The sequence below is a fragment of the Hyalella azteca genome, unplaced genomic scaffold (assembly GCF_000764305.2).
Source record: "Hyalella azteca isolate HAZT.00-mixed unplaced genomic scaffold, Hazt_2.0.2 contig3082, whole genome shotgun sequence".
NCBI classification, from domain to species: Eukaryota; Metazoa; Arthropoda; class Malacostraca; order Amphipoda; family Hyalellidae; genus Hyalella; species Hyalella azteca.
Window position 1 is genome coordinate 175,383 of NW_025933335.1, and position 14,515 is coordinate 189,897.

Sequence of the window (14,515 nt, forward strand, 5' to 3'; positions counted from 1 at the left end):
GATAGTTTTATTCAATTATTAATTGTGAATCACTAACACGTTCGTGTAATGTAAAATACAAAGCAGGCTTCCTTTCATCAACTGCCTCGTCGGAGGAGCAATACGAGCTACTATAGGTTTTAAAGTTATACTGAACGCTACATTTTTAGGGGTGACTAAATCCTACATTAATGGTTGAAATATCTTTTTGTATTGGCCTGGGATACTCAGATTTTTGTATGTTTGAAATGGAAATAGTTTTTACATTCTAGTACGTGCTTTTCCGTTGAGGAAATTTTTTTTATTCTTTTATCTGGAAATTTGGAGGTTGGCCTTCGGCAAACATCTGGAGGCTAACCTCCAGATGTTCCGTATAGTTATTTAATAGTTCTATTCATATTTTACTCACCCAAAAATGAAATGATGAATTTTTAAATTAGGAAGATTATAACATTAAACATGAAGTATCGTAACTTGATTTATCAATCGATTTGTAGGATATTTTAGCAAATTTAGAATAAAAAATTGACAGGAGTTCATGAGAATCCGTAATTTGCTAGGCATTTTAAGACTGAACATATGCTCCTGCATAGCTTCGTCTAGTCTGTTTTTGAAGATGTTCATACTCGGAGCTTCAACGATGCTATCAGGGAGGCTGTTAGCCTGTTCCACATGTCGGTGACTCGAAGCGAGAAGAAATGTTGTCGCATGGATGTGCAATGACCAAGCACGCATGAAATTTTCATGGAAGTTTGGTTTGCTAGATGCATTTTAAAACATAACAACCTGCAACGAAGAGGGCTAGGCATCAATACATAGTATTATTATTAATGAATAATTAGTATTATTATTACTGAGAACGAAAAGCGATAGTTTTAGACAATTGTTAATGGTCAGTCGCTAACACGTTTGTTTAATGGAAAATACAAAGCAGGCTTCCTTCGCATCAGTGTTTTTTTACAACTATTGGTTTTAAAGTTACTGAACGATATATTTTTAGAAGCGACTGAATCCTTCTTTAATTATTGAAATATATTTTTGTATTGCCTGGGATTCTAGGACTTTTTGTTTACGTTTGAAATGAAAATAGTTTTTACATTCTAGTACTTGCTTTTCTGTTGAGGTTTCGCGAGATTAACCTCCAAATGTTCCGTAAATTTATTTAATAGTTGTATTCAAATTTTACTCACCCTAAAATTTTTGATGAATTCTTAAACTGGGAAATTAAAACACTAAATACAAAGTAACTTGATTTATCATTAGATTTGTAGAATATTTTACCAAATTTTGAATTAAAAATTGACTAGAGTTCATAAGAAGCCAAGGAAAAGTTTATGTACCGCTTTCATTCATAGAAATTTTATTGCAAAGTGAAACCATCCAAAACTCGCAATAAAGAGGCTAGGTAATTCATTAAATACAATTATTTTCTAGTGCTGCTATATCTGTGCCATAAAGGCATGAGTGAGTGAACGAGTTGCGGTACTTTCGTCAAATTCCATCAACATAAGAGGTCGCAGTTCAAACTTACATTAATTAAAGCTTTCATAAAAATAGCCCGCAGGATTTTAAATTTCTTGAATTTTTTCCGTTACCCATGAGAGTATTCGTATCGTTTGCTGAATATGATGAATCTAAAAAGAACAAAAATAATTGTAGGAGAAAGCGAATGGAGATTTTCTTGTAAATGTTGAAACTCAATGATAGTAAATAACTACTCTAAACGTTTAGAAAGTTTAGCAGGTAATTTATCTAACTTCGATGCCGCTAACTTACGTTCCTGCTCAGGTATTATTTCAGATTATTAAGTATAGAAGAAAATCTTTGGCCTGAGAAAACACAGCAGGCCCTTCACGACTGTAGTTAAACTTTATCAGATTTAAAGCGCGTTGTGTGGACACCTATAGAATATTTATGTGTCTGCTCACGGTTGTGAATAATTTTAGTTTATGTAATGCAAGGTATGCATTTTAAGCCTACAAGGAAGAGATAAGATGAGTGTGACTCAAACGAAAGTGTGCCTAGCTTATAAAAGAAAGCTCCCAGCTAGGCATAGCCAGAGAACCCAAGAAACCTGCTCGATCACTAAGGGAAAGCGCCGTCCATCACTGAGAGGTTGCTGAAAGTGTTAAGCCGCTTTTCCTTTCGAGTCATAAGGCATAGTTTTTTCCTTTTATTATCCTTTTACGGCTAAACTGTAAGCATTAAGAGAAGTCGATGGGGATTCACAATTTCTATATAAATTGAAGCGCATTTTTCGAATATTATGACTCGACTCGACGAGCGAATCGAGTGCTGAAGTGTTGTGCTATTATTAGCATTAAAAATCATGTTTTTTGTATTGCACAATTTCAATCAAAATTGTTATCCATAAAGCGCAATTGCCGTGCAGGAAACTAGTTCCTTAATAGAGTCATATAGACTATGATGCTAGAGCATCATATAGTCTGGATTGTTCACGGTATCTGCGACATACTGAGGACGAGAATGCAGTGAAAGGGACTCTTACGAGCAAGGGCTCCTTTCCAACCTTTGTATCGTGGTTGATGAAGAACGCAACAACCGAGATATAAAACATGTTGTCACGAGATTTGTTTTCTGCACGAACGGTGAACGAACGAATTGTGGCCGGCTGAAAAAAATTGTATTTATAAAATCAGGAAGTGTCTCGGTTGCCAGATTTTTGACACCACACAGCGAGATCGTTACGCTATTAAGCCAACAATTAAGTGTTTTAAGCTTAATTTGTTCTCGTATACTTGCAACATTACACAAAAGAGACGCACCGATGCGTCGCGCAATTCAAGCCACGTTTAATGTAATTTACTGTTAATTGAGTTAATTATTGGTGAGAAATTGCGTTGCATTTAACGCTGCAAAAGGTTTAACGCGTCAGGAACTATTTTTTTCCTTTTGAATTAATGAGTTGTTTTTTATGTAAGAATAGTTGAGTTCCTGAAAATCAACAGTTGAAGTTCTGGAAAAGATATTTCATTCGTGTGCATGCAGTGCATTTCAGAAAAATAATTGTGCATAAAAACTTTTCGGCGAGTGGCGCAACAGATCACGCAATCAACAGAGTGAAGAAATGCAGTTATCTGTTACGAAAACTGGCTTTAACGACTGTGAGCGTGAGGAAGGTTAAAATTATTTTTGTTTGTTATTTTTTTATTAAGATTGCCACGAATTTAGAGACATTGACTTAGAGAGATATAGATGAAAGTAGAATGAAAAATAACGAGAACGCATTATTGTGTTGTGCAAGAAGAGCAACTTGAGGTGTGGCTCGACGGTGTTGGAGCGATAAATGTGAGGTCAGAAGGTCACCACCGACTGCCCAATGCATTGAATGACTTCAAATAATTCTTGTTCAATAAATAAAGAGATGAATTGTTTTGATAATTGATAAGAGTTGGTTATTAGCGCAATCAATACGCAAGGCTATACAATAATTAATTAACCTCAATAAGTTTCTCGTTAAAAATGAATTAAATAGGATTATAGAACAAGAAAAACTGGAATGCGTTATTCGAACAGATCAATAAATTATTCTGATGTTTTTGCACATAGATAAAATCAGAATAGTTTGAATATTATTTATTTTACAATAATATTTGTCCATTTAAAATGCTCAAATCTTTGCAGGATCAAACATAAATACTCTGAAAAAGATGAAAACCGCCTGAATCGAAATGCTCTGAACCGGTTTCTGACGTTATAGGTTGGGCGCGAGTTGAAAATACGCAGGCGGGACGCGGTCCGGACGCATTCCAGAGGCCGAGGAGCGGAGAAGTGACGAGATGTGAAGGTTATTATACCCTAACAAAATTTAGAGTCGCCCCACCTTCTGGTACTCCTAATCAGAAGCTGACGCGTCTGTAAATTTTCACTGGGTATGATGACTGGAAATTACCGCAGCGATGACAGGGTACACGTAGAGAAAAGAGATAAAATCTTCCCAAATATCGATGTATTTTATGTCCTTATGGGGATCATCCTGACCCAGCTTGATCCAGACAACACTGTGTAACTGTGCAACGTGCAGAAAATGTGTACTGTAACTATTTGGACAGTTTGGCCCATTTATTTCTCTGAAAACGAACGGACATCAGACGCCGCAAATAGCGCTTTCAAGCATCCCCGGCATGATTATTGTCACATTTTAACGTACAAAGTATAGTAAATTATCGGAGGAAAATAAGTGTTGGAGGCGTGCTTTTACTCAATTTGAGATTCATGCCTGAAGTGGTTAACAGCGTTGACGATTTGGGTACAAACTAAGGAATAATGATCGACGTCTATAATAGCCGAATTTGCAAACTATTTTTGTTTTGACGGAAATTTGGTTTTAAAATTGTATTTATTTAATAATTGTCGGCCAATTCAATAGCATTCGGTTTGCAAACATTGAATGACTGTCAAGGATTTAGTGTAAATAAACTTTTACATGTTTCTTTAGTGTTTTCGACGATTTTAGTGTCCAGCAGCTGGCGCGTATGAATGAAGAAGTCCTCTACTGCTTCGATATTCTAATTATACTACGTTGACAGTTGAATTGTTTAGCTTTTAGCACCTAGTGTAATTAAGTGATTAAAATTAATTTCTTTTAATCATGAGCTTATTTATAGATTGATCTGGCCAGGAATAGTTAGATATATTTTATAACTGTATAATAACTGCCTGAAGCGGAGTTAAAGACTTTCCCTTCCGTGTTAGAAAGTTTAATAACTACTACAATTAAAAAAAAATAGAGACTTCGCCACAAAAATTATTTAGTTAACATAACAAATTCACTCCATAACAAATTCCGTCATCAAGTAAAACATCAAGTACTTCGCGCATATATAGTGACACATTTGATCGTTCCCTCTATACAATATAAAATAATTCTGCTGACAAACGGACGTTTGTCTGATGAAAGTACCACTGATCCCAACTGTCGCTGATTATAGTGCTAAAAAAATTAAAAGAATAAAACGTGAAAAAGATTCTTATCTTGTACAGTGCGGCTGTAGAGCGCCATCTGCCTTTAGAAATCCGTTCACTCGACAGCAGCTCAGGCCGCTCGGTAGTTAACTATAACGGTATAGTTATAGTTAAGTTCACGACCTATATATGCAATAATATTGAGGTCATACACATCTAGGTTTTTCTTACGCCTTGTTATAATAGTGCTGCATTGACCGAAGATTTTAACATAGTGTGTTTAACCCTTGTGTTTTAATCATAGTGTGTTTAACCTTGTTTAATTTAAAATGTGTTTATCCCAATTGTCGCCGTTGTCGGACTGTATAGTTGAAACTGTCACTACATTAGGTACGATCATAACGTAAAATCATGCTGTTTGACAATGGTTGAACCGCGAATACAGTAATTATCTGGTTATATTGACCGGGTATTTTACTAGGTGCTAGAACATTTAACTATATAATAATGATGAAGGTTATAGTCTCATAGAATCGGATCTTATAGCGACTGAATTCACACTTGCGATGAAAAATATCAACAATTACGAAAAATTGAGAGGAAGAAAGGAAGTACCATAATGTTGGAGATAATTGTTCATTGAATATTAAAGAATGTTTCTGACGACAATTTTTTACACATTATTGCAAACGTGGATTTTGTTGCATCTCGGTGTGATAAATCATTCAATTACAATAATCATTACAGAGTGTGACATGTGTGGAGACCTGCTCGATTAAACAATTAAAATGGAATAAACAATTAAAAAGGAAATAATTACTTATAAAATCTAAAATTAAGATATCTTATTTTCTTGCTCTCACTGTACGTACTAAACTTGAGGGTGAAACTGGGAGTCTTCATTATTGTTAAGTTAAAATATTCTTCTTCTGATTCTCGCACGAGTAAATGTCTTTATCCGAAAAGCGCATACTTATAAAAGCAATAACCATTTCGCTCATATTTTTCGTCAAGAGACTAAAATTTTCCTTTGTGCAGACCGACTTTAAACTTCAACATCCATAAGTTACGTTAAAGTTAAGTTGATACGTCGACATTAATCCTAGACGTCGACTTAATTAGATTGAGATTTCAGTGTTAATTAGACACGTCGACATCAAGTAGAGAAGATGCGCTCTATAGCCTGTGTATGCCTGCTGCTGTTGGGCCTGCGGGCCAGCGTCAAGGCGGCATCTTCAGAAATTTTCCCCAGTGAGTGAAAGTTAATGTTAAATGATGTATATGAATTAATTTATACATAAAAATACAGAATAATTTAACAATTGTAAAAATGAATGAGCTCAAAATGATTATAAACACATATAGGGAACTGTCATCTATTTGCAAGTGACTAATAAATACAGACTATCCTATGCCGCTACAAACAGAAGTAAACTTCTTTATTATTTTTATTATTATTAGTTATATTTAGAATCATTTATGGAACGTGGAGCCATAAAATCACCGCTAATGGCATCTACAAATAAGCCACCTTCGTAAAAATAACCAACACGATTGGAAACCCGGAATTTTTAGACGGAATTAAACGCTTATTGGAATTGAACGTTTAATTTTGAATGGAATTGAAGTTTTAGCCTTTGAATGGTTTGTGTACATGACGCGGGCACAAAGCTCGCGTTCGTCATAATGTTAATAGGATCAGTTCCCAAATTATTTTATCCTCTAACCCGAGTTTGTATCTTACGGAGTCCATTTAACCAATTTCATGTAGAAAGATTTACATTCATGGAAGTCATCGTTATTTTTTTCAGGCGGTCATCCGCTGCCCCAGAACCGCGGAGGGTCAGGAGGCGGCTCAGTGCCGCACGAGACGTCGTCGGGGGTGGACGACGCCCTGCCAGAGGAAGACCATCACGGGCAAACATTGTTTCGAAAGCATCGCTTTCAGTTCACTTTTAAAGCCATCGAAACTATAAATAATGTTGTCGATTGGATTGCATTCTAATGACATGCATTACTATAACAAAGGATAATAAGTCATTTTGTTCTTCTCAAATGACCATTGTTTTAATCATGAAAATTGTACATAGCATTACGGGAATACAGTTGAAATAGACTCTTTTTAGTTAGCATACTAAAATTTCATTACGTTTAGTAAAATGATGGATAATATTTTAACATATTACAACTCTATCGGTAGCACGTATAGTTCCACGAGACGCTTTCCTAAATTTTCAGACTATAATTTCCAGCTTTGGTTTCAGGAATCCTTCGACGCTGCTAAAGATACCCCACAATCGGACGATGCTGCTATCGGCGACGAGCTTCACCCTCACGAGGTGAGTACTGCTCACTGGGAAATTCTTTCATCAATTCATCAACGAAGAGATTTGTTATTTGATGTATTTCAATTACAGTAAAAAGTCAGGATTGCACATAATTGTTATTTTCTACTAAAATTTTATTATTTGGATGGATGAATTTATAGTCCTACGACACTGAGTCGCAATTCTGTATGGAACATTCAATTCTACCAGACAGAGGAAAGGGTCAGAGTTTGTTTAAAATTTCACGTTGTTTCAGGGTGGTTTTGAACACGAGCAAGTTGCTGACGTTGTTGAGGAGCCAAAACCAAAAACGCACGAGGAGCTGATAGCGGAAGAGCTGCAACGACGGGAAGAAGAGTTGAAGAGGAGAGCCGACGAAGAAGTTCGGCGAAAAGAGGAGCTCAAGTTGCGAGCAGAAGAAGAGGGCAGAAGAGAAGCCGAATTACAGAGAAGAGCTGAAGAGGAAGAGAGACGAGCACAGGCGGACATTCTTGTCCAAGAAGAGCTGGATCGCAGAGCGGCAGCGGAGGCCCTCACGGCGCCAGCTGACGGAACACAACCCGAGGACCCCAGGAACAAACGCCACGAAGAAAAGGAAACGCACAACAAAACTGACGACATGAGAGCCATCATGTTTGAAGAGGAAAGTAAACATGCTGATAACCTAAGCCGTAAAGAAGAGATTGAAATCAAGCATCTGGAGGACGGCCGTGCTCATGAGGCGGCAGGGGTTAGCCTACACGATCACGAAGCCTACCAGCACGAGGAGATCTCCAGGCAGAGAGACGAGATGATCAGGAAGCTGGAAATGGAACGAAAACAGCAAGAAGAAGAAGTTAAGCGATTTGAAGAAGCTAGGCAACGCGAGGAGTTTGAGCGAATCCAAAGGGAACAAGAGTACATCATCCAGCAGGAGAACAAGAAACGCAATATGGAAGACGATCATGATGACGACCATGAACAACATTGGGGTGTAAGCGAAGAGGCCAGCAGTGCCAAAGTCTCTGCTTCAGCTTACATCTTCTTGTGCTTTGCACCGATCTTGCTAAGCTGCGCGACTTTGCTCGCTTAGCTTCTGAAATTATTGTACAATTAGCATAGATAGTAGCATTTTCAGAAAAGTACATCAGAAAGTATCACTTTTTGCTAAGGATTGGCATAATCAGCAGTTCGGTGAACGATCATAACTTTTATTAGAGTTGAAAATGCGTTTTGGCTAACTGTTCCTTTGATAAAAACCAAAGACAAATTGCTTTCGTGCATATCAGTGTTGAAAAGTTGATGTAAAGATACCGGTTACAGATCAAGTTAGTGGAGTAGAATCATAGGAGAGTTAAACTTTATTTTCAGCATGTATTACAAAAATTTCCCACCTATTTGGAGCGGGAACTTCAACAAAATATTTACAAATCGTTTCACAAGCGGTGGATCATTTCGTGTGATAATAGTTTTTAGGCATTTTATGTACGATCTCCTAGAGAACGGGTTCTTCATGAAGCACTGGGCCGCGTGCAGTAAGAGATATGAGTAATTATCTCGAGTATCCATTCCAGCTTAGAACCTGGGCAAGCTGTCAGAAAATTGTTGCGTCCTTTTCACGCCATGTTCTTTTCAAAGGCCATGGAACGAATTCAAAGAAACTTGGAATTAGCAAAGGTATAAAAATCACGCAGTTTAAAGCGCCAAAATGTTAGTTTCGTGCACGATGTTCACCCAGTTCTGATTTAATGCATAATTTGTATAATAAAATAATGATGTCTGGTATTATGGAACTCTTTAATGAAGATGATCCCATTGCCGTTACAATTGGAATAAAATATGCATGTTATTCGACATAATATTTATTAACAAATTATATTATTCGATAAATTATTAGTATGAAACCTTAGTTTTTGCAGGTAACAATTTTTTTTCCCACCGCGGTCCAGAATAGAAATTACTTTTTTGAAATCGTTTGAAACGATAGGATCTTCATTTATAACTTGTTCGGAACTATTTACGAAAGGATTACGATTCGCGACTAAAATATTAGCAGTATTCAGTATATGAGCGAATTTAAATTCATATTCTATTTGTTTATATGACCAGTAATCCTTCTCAATTATATATGAATGGAACGCCTAGCATCTTTCAGTAAGTCCGCCTATATATATCAGCCACGAATAGAAACTGCCTTTAGTAACAGCCCACAACATAATTTCCTTTCAAAGTTTATGTGCATTAGACACAAACTTTGTTATTCGCTTTGAACTTTCTTTATGTGCTTTACACATATACTTTGTAGTTACTCTGGATCCGAATTCTAACTTCAGAATGATAAAGATCTTTGAATTCAAAATCCATGTTATAGGTACGGCAAGTTTTTGGTAAATCGATTTAAAGTTTAAACTGCGTGAAAGATCGATGAGTCAAAAGTCATAATCTCCTAAACTACATCAAAGCTCAATGGGTCATAATTTCCAGCCAGTTAATTATATGCTCGACCGTCTATGTCGTTAATAACTATTAACTTCAAAATGAAAGTTTTTAAGTTAAATTTTGGTTACGGCATTTACGACCGCAGCAATATTCTTCGATGTAATTTGTGCGGAATTTATAAAATTGAAATAAAGATATACTGCTTAAAAATCTTTAACTCTCCTCAAAATTAAGAAATGGTCACTTGCGAAGCTCGTTGGCGATGACGGTCCACAATAAAATTGTCAGAATTAAAATTACTAACAAGGCTCTTCACTAAAACTGTGACTTTAGCTGCAGGATTAAGCGACCTACTGTGTCGCTTGGTGCTCAAGCAATTATACCTCACTTTTACACTTGGCAACATACCAGAATCAACAGTGTTTATTGCTTCTTATGGAACAATCATGGTAGACTAAAGTGCTGATCCCTGCCTAGCTGTTCACATTGCTGTGTGGCGATATTGAAACGATACTTGCGAGTCGGTAATTCAACAATCCGGGTACTCCAGAGCTCCTGGAGAGGTCGTAAGCAGATAATGTCAACTCTGTACACATCCTCGACCCGTCTTTATAAGTGATAGTACGGACGATTTGTTCGGTGGCACAAGTCATCTCTATCGATCACTACCAAATTATATGACACAGTCGCTTCATTGAAAAAAAAAAATCTGTGAGGCGCATCATTTGTTAACCATGAGTGCGGAGTAAGTAATAGAGGCAAATCTCTGATTTTGCACTACGTTTCCTTCTAGTTTATTATTGTAATTACTGTAATTGTTGTAATTATTTACACTCTTCTTTGGGTAGAACTTTTTACCTATGTCCTGTATATGTAAATACAGTTCATTAACTTTGCGCCGCAAACGAAGCGTGTTCATCGTATGGGGTCCTCTATTAGTTTAATGCAGTGATTCCCAAAGTGGGCGGTATCGCCCCCCTGAGGGCGGTGGAAAGATATGGAGAGGTAGCGAGTAAAAAAGGGACAGTAAGGGGCGGCAGTCCGCGAAGTCGAAGTCAGAAGTTCGTACGTTTGTTTGACGATTTGTACACAACACGTGCGGAACATGAATCCGACTCGAATAAATTTTCACGACCTAAAAATCACCGTTTGGTAGTTAGGAATTTATATTCAATATTCGTTCGACTCAGCTCAGTAGGTTGGAAGAAATTCTTTGATCACTGCGAATTTCGGCCCGTATCGCCATATAGCTCCCAAATGAAGGTGAAATTTGAAAATTTTTCACGAGCTAAACATCATCGTTAGGTCCTAATGAATACGTGTTCCAAGTTTTATCGAGCTCTGGCCATTAGTTTGGGAGATATTTCTTGGTCACTGAATTTGGAGATTGGCCGTGAGACCGGCAGCGAGACCTGCCACGAGTCCGGCCGTAAATTTGTCCGTGACGTCTTGAATTTCTAGTGCTGAAACAGTTAAAACTGTGAAAACATATTAGTTCACTAAATGGGGTTCTTTTTGTGAAATACACATTTGTCTTTTACCTTTTTCTTGTAAAATTGCAGCATACTAAATATCAAGAAAGAGGCGTCTGTTTTTATGTGTGTCTGTCCGGGGGGGAGGCGCTAGAGATTCACTTTAATATTTAAGTTGAAGAACTTTATATACCTCATTTCTTACAGGTGGAGTGTTATTCAGACGATATTGTATAGAATAATTCAGAAGCTCAACATTGAATTCTGCACTATACACTATACGTAGAGGTCAGAGTGTTTAACGGCCTCGGCCGTTGGACTCTAGTTGACGAAAGTATTTTACCAGTTCCATCCAATGCAAATGTTTTAGTCTAATACGGTCGAAGGCCATTTACGGTCGATTCCTATTCAATCCAACAGAATCGGAGTTATATTGTGCTTTACGAAACCTCAACACAGTGGATCCAACCCAGGTGTCTAGAGATTCACTGGGGAGCCAAAGGGGAACCACTCGTTTAATGGTATGCACTTTTCAACGCAGTTTGTTGTTGATCCCAAGTATTTGCAGGTGAGGCATGAAAGATACAACAGGGACACTACGGCCGGCGTCTTCAGATTCACCTTCAGACTTCCTCAGGCGCTGTGCTCGTGCACGTGAAGGCTTTTAGGCAAGCGTTACCTTGAAAGGTCGATCGTTCATGAGTTAACCGCTCTAAAATTTAATATTTGATTTGAAGATCTTTATATACCTCAATTCTTGCAGGTGAAGAGTTATTCAGACGATATTGTAATTCAGATAATATCGTCATAATTATCGTAACAATTCAGAAGCTCAACATTGAATTCTGCACTATACACTATAGAGGTCAGAGTGTTTAACGACCTCGGCCGTTGGACTCTAGTTGATCAAAGTATTTTACCAGTTCCATCCAATGCAAATGTTTTAGTCTAATACGGTCGAAGGCCATTTACGGTCGATTCCTATTCAATCCAACAGAATCGGAGTTATATTGTGCTTTACGAAACCCCCCCCCCCCAGATAAAAATTGCTGGCCCCGTCTGGCAGTACATCACAGTGGATCCAACCCCAGTTGTCTCTCTTACATAGCAATCAAATTGACAATTTTAGGATTCTAATGAGCTAATATAATTAACTGACATTACTGGTTACTAAACCGTAATAGCTTGAATTGGTTCCCTTGTCACGCCTACCGGATTAGAAATTTAACCAGTTATTTAGCGCGCCGATCGAGTGATAATGCGAGCCGATCGAGTGATAATGCGAGACTTGCTGATGCACAGCAAAATGTTGCCAGGCCTCAGAACTGAAAAATTTTTAGCTCACGTGTCGGAATGCAAGTTACTTGCAATCACAATAAAATACAATATTGTAAGAGTAATTACAATACTCTTACAATATACAGTATCTTACGGATGATGTATCCCGTTCAAAAGAAAAAGTTCTTGGATGCCATGTTTTCACGCCATGAAGGTTAGTCAATTAGAACTCGCTTATATCCTTCGTATTATTGCTTGAATAAATTATTTGTTCATGAAGTATATACTACGCAATATAATCTTAATTTAACTTGATGAGAAAGTTCCAGCGCATGTCTCGGGCAATTCAACTGATGATATGGCCGGGAAAACAACAATTGTGAAAATTGTTATTCATTCGGAAAATAAATATTCCAAATAAATACACGAATAAAAAATATTTAAAGCCCAAATTCCTAAAAAGCTGGCAGATGTCATCAACTAAGATAAATGAATTATTTGCAAGTACCATTCAAAATAAATTTAATCCCAGATTTTCGAAAACAGATTCCTCATTTCAGAACTATGATAATGTAGTCACATAGACTACTACTACTACTACTACTACTAATAATAATAATAATAATAATAATAATAATAATAATAATAATAATAATAATAAAATCGATCTACTATTTCAAAAAGCTTGCACCGAGTCATGTTCTGGAATCGCCAGTGTAGCGGAAAATTGGACTGCTTCCTCGACTGAGCACCTCGAGATATCTTCGCAACACACGCACGCCCTGGCTTATGATACCACGCAGCCGGTGGAACACGAAGCCTTTTTCAGTTTCTAAACATATATGCGTGTTGTATTAAAGTATTTTATTTGCAGCCGGATCGTTCATGGTCATCAATGTTCTAATAATATAACATTTTGATTCTGGAAAAACGCAAATAGTTTGAAATGTCATCAACAATTGCTTTTGGGGAAAAGTTCCCTTCATTGTCGCGATTTCCGACACTTTGTACTGCTCTACCGTCAATGGTACATAATTCGCCGCTCAATACTGCACTTACCTCGACACTAGTCTCTCATAACCGTGTTTTACTGGTCAGAAAAACATTTTGTCGGATTTGATGAACATGTGATGACTACAAAACTGTTTTAATCGCTCTAGATACTGTAGATGTGGTTCGGTTTTGTTTTTAAAATAGATTGTTTGGATGATACAATTTATAATTATTTTCAGACTCTTTGATCATTGATCCAAAGATCCTTTTATTAGCCATAGATTATGCGAGTACGGCGACCTGTACATAGAGGCGCTGCTAACGGGACCTAACGTGTGACCTAACGGGAAACATTTTGCGTAAGAAAATACACATCATGCTTAGCGGCCCCTGTAACTGCTACGGTGTTTATCGTTGATACCTGTGATGAATTTTAAATATAATTATCGTGGTCGACTAGTAAGGCTTATTTTTGTGGTTAATTGAAGTCAAGTTACGTCTATAATATACGATTCTTCCGAAATAACAAATTTTCTGACCAAAGAGACATGCTACAGAAACCCTTTTTCATTTGAAATTTTTGCCTGTTTGCTTCAAGTATATGTTCCGCAAGTACTGCCATTAAAAACTCCAAGTGAAAAATTACCTTATTTTATGGCACGGTATGACATTCATACATTCACCCCATACACTCACTGCTTATTTAAAGTCCAGTATGGTCTTCTAATTTAATATGAAATGAGTGTTAATCTAATAATCTTGATATCAACACAATATCTGTAAATGATTCGCATATGTCGTACTTGTTGTGAATAAGTTTCATGCATACAACATCATCTTTCAATCATTTTTGAAAGAACGCCGCGTTCACGAGTTCAAAACGATCAAAGAACGTAGACTTTCGCGAAGAACGTCCTTGTGAATGCAGCTCACAGTTCCATCGAGCGTGATGACGAGAGCTCAGGTCATAAGGATGTCTGTGCACTTTTTTTAATTTAGTTTTTGTAGAACAACTATGAATTGGCAGTCGTAAGGCTAAGAAAAAAAAACACGATTGGGCAAGTTATAAAATTCTGATATTATATTAATAATGATATGTTAGCAGCAATTATCGGAGATCAT

General features: G+C 37.0%; 1 protein-coding gene across 1 annotated transcript; it reads left to right on the forward strand.

Moving 5' to 3' along the window:
* Positions 1-7,052: 7,052 nt before the first annotated feature.
* LOC108676387 (vicilin-like seed storage protein At2g18540) lies at positions 7,053-9,421 on the forward strand. Its single transcript, XM_018164457.2, has 2 exons — positions 7,053-7,244; positions 7,489-9,421. Exons 1-2 carry the CDS (start codon positions 7,065-7,067, stop codon positions 8,302-8,304), a joined length of 996 nt encoding a protein of 331 aa, XP_018019946.2. The 5' UTR covers positions 7,053-7,064; the 3' UTR covers positions 8,305-9,421.
* Positions 9,422-14,515: the final 5,094 nt, after the last annotated feature.